The 2,989-nt window shown below is 39.0% G+C and overlaps 1 protein-coding gene across 1 annotated transcript in view; it reads right to left on the bottom strand.

Annotated features, from left to right (window-relative positions):
• Positions 1–2,989, bottom strand: part of LOC109463999 — a 32,345-nt gene that overhangs the window by 3,138 nt on the left and 26,218 nt on the right. Inside the window, 1 exon segment of the mRNA XM_019760922.1 lies at positions 80–294. Coding sequence (XP_019616481.1) covers positions 80–294 — 215 coding nt within the window.

The following is a 2,989-nucleotide window of genomic DNA, read 5'->3' as shown; positions in this document are numbered from 1 at the left end:
TAGGGTTGTCAGTGTCGTAGGGTTGTCAGTGTCGGTAGGGTTGTCAGTGTTGGTAGGGTTGTCAGTGTCGCGGTACAACCCTAGCGCCAATAGGGTTGTCCGTGTCGGTAGGGTTGTCAGTGTTGGTAGGGTTGTCAGTGTCGCGGACAACCCTAGCGACAATAGGGTTGTCCGTGTCGGTAGGGTTGTCAGTGCCGGTAGGGTTCTCAGGCTGGGTACGCCTAACAGGCTCAGGTGCCAGGTTGAGATTGTACACATCGAGCAGGTCGGCTTTCAGACTATCCTCGAAATTCACTGAGGAAGAGACAATACATACCTATCGTTAGGAAGACACATATATCAACAGATTTTTTTAACTTTTGAGATTGACCATTATGGTATGTTTTGGCTTTACATTTTTTATTAAAAGAAATCTAATAAAGCTTTATAAGTTTGAATGTTGTTCATGCGTTCGATGTGTTTTAAATAAAAAATACTTATGTGAATTATGACTGTTGTTTATTTGTTTATTTAGGACCTTAACAAACAAAGAATCCTAAAAAGGCACACATTTGCTCGGGATCAAATGCAGCAAATGGCTTCACCACATGCCGCGTACCAAAAATGGATCTGTCCCCCTCCCCACACACAGCCATTTCCAATACTCAATGTTATGGTCATTCTTGGAAGAATCATATTATGTAGTTACAAGTGGGCCCATGTATTTGCATGTTGCAGGTACATAAAACCAGACATGCACCAGACATTATGCCAAATCTTTACAGATGACCCCCATAATCATAGGAAACACTGTCAATAAAGGTCAATGACCTTACCTACCACACTGCTACATGTATCTGTAGCTAACTTGGTTGAAAGAATTTTTAAACCAAATTTAAAAAAAAATGTTTAAAAAATGGCAAGGTATATAAAAATATAGGTTATGTGATATATTTCCATTGATTTACAAATTAGTTCCCTCCTTTTTCCTGGCCAAAAAGACAAGTATGTGCCACCACGCAGGTCTTCTTTAATTAATTAGTGAATAGCCAAATAGGAACCACGTCTACAAACATGGCCACACCTGCTACTGTCTTTATGCTCATATTTGGACATGGGGCTCCTGCCCCCATGCCCAAATATGGTAAGACTCTAAATATGGTAACACATACTGCTATAGTACATTACCATGACACCGCTAAAAAGTCCAAATTAATCCATTCTAACAGCCTGTAAATATATAAATAAAAAACGTTTCAGGCGATTTGCCCGGTGAAAAAAATGAAGATATTGAAAAAGTAGGAACACGAGGAAAACAATACGTCTTTACCACATCACTTCATGTTGAAGCCATAATAAATGTAGAAACCTTAACAAGCTCATATACAAAGTGCACTCTTATTCAATGTATAACAATTGGAATGAGAGTTCCGAGATCTCATACCTCCATGAAATATGGGCTTGATATGTGAATTTCTTTTTTAATTATGCAAATGACCTCTGCATTAACATAATATATGCATCGTGATATTAACTTTTGATTAACTTACAGATGTCCTAAGTATGACATTCCCATCATTTACCATTAAGAAATCATAGAATAGAATTTTCGCATTAATTATGCAAATTAGGTCATCAGTTGCATACTTAGTATCTGTTGATGTTCCATCCGCCATAGGTTACATATTTTACATGTATGAAAGTACTATAATGTAAAACACTGTAATTATAGAATTTCCTCATTAATTATGCAAATAAAGTCCTCATTTGCATAATTTGTATCTAATTATGTACATCTCTCTCTCTCTCAGCTACCTACCTACCAAAAATGATGAAAATAAGTTGTTCCTATTTGGACTTATTGGCTTTCAAATATTTCGCCCAAAGGTCTTATTCCTGACAGGAAAATTTATCTGTCACCAAAAATTCAAGACCATAGCATGTTCAGGACAAAGGATACAAAAACCGGAAGTCCTGCTGCAGTACCAAGGTCATCCACCAGGAGGCCCATATTTGACCTTGGCATTCGTCTTCCTAAGACTTACCAGCATACCAAAAATCATCACAATTCATAAAGTCGTTATCAAGTTATGCTGACTACAAATGTGCGGAAACACAAACACACACACAGACAGACACACACACAGACAGACACACACACAGACAGACGCGTCAAAAACAATACCTCCATTTTTCATGGAGGTAAAAATATTTAAAAGAAAATAAGTAGGTTTGGCAATAAGCAAGTGTAGAAAATTCACGATAACTCAGACCCAATAGTCAATCACCTGAACAACTGGGCTTGTTATCCTGCCAGAAGCCTCCTTCGACGCATCTCAGTTCGGTAGGATACCCGGGCTTTATGTAGTACCCCTCGTTGCAGGTGAAGGCGATCCTTTCTCCCACGTAGTAGAACCTCTTCATAGGGCTTCTATTGCCGTAGTCAGGAGGACCGATGTCCCAGCAGCCTCTAGTATCTGAGTTAGCATAGGCAATGGTAAGGTAAAGCAATCATTATTATGGGGAAAAGAACCAGAATTGAAATCCGTATAAAACTAGAAAGGTCAATACTATCATGAAAGTTCACCCTACAACAGACACTCCACCGAAATTCTACGGACTTCCAAAGATTCATAAGACTGGTGTACCACTTAGACCCATCGTTAGTAGTATTGGTTCCATTACTTACCCCAGTGCAAAATTCTTGGCTGACATACTTTCTCCTTTGGTTGGCAAGTCCCCCCATCATATTGTGAACTCCCAACATTTTACGGAACTCATAAAAGACCAACGTGTAGAAGAGGACGAGGAACTCAGATCCTTTGATGTTACAGCCCTGTTTACCTCAGTTCCTATTGATAAGACTTTGGATGTTATAGCAAGTAGACTCCAGAACGACACCACACTAGCACAACGTACAACTCTCACTCCCCAACATGTTGTAAGCCTTTTAAAGATCTGTTTGGAGTGCACGTACTTTGTACACAATGAAGTGTTTTATCAGCAAATT

This window comes from Branchiostoma belcheri, unplaced genomic scaffold (assembly GCF_001625305.1).
Source record: "Branchiostoma belcheri isolate BF01 breed outbred unplaced genomic scaffold, Haploidv18h27 scaffold130, whole genome shotgun sequence".
Taxonomy (NCBI): domain Eukaryota; kingdom Metazoa; phylum Chordata; class Leptocardii; order Amphioxiformes; family Branchiostomatidae; genus Branchiostoma; species Branchiostoma belcheri.
Note: the sequence above shows the minus strand (reverse complement) of the source record. Positions and strands in the feature narration are given on the sequence as shown.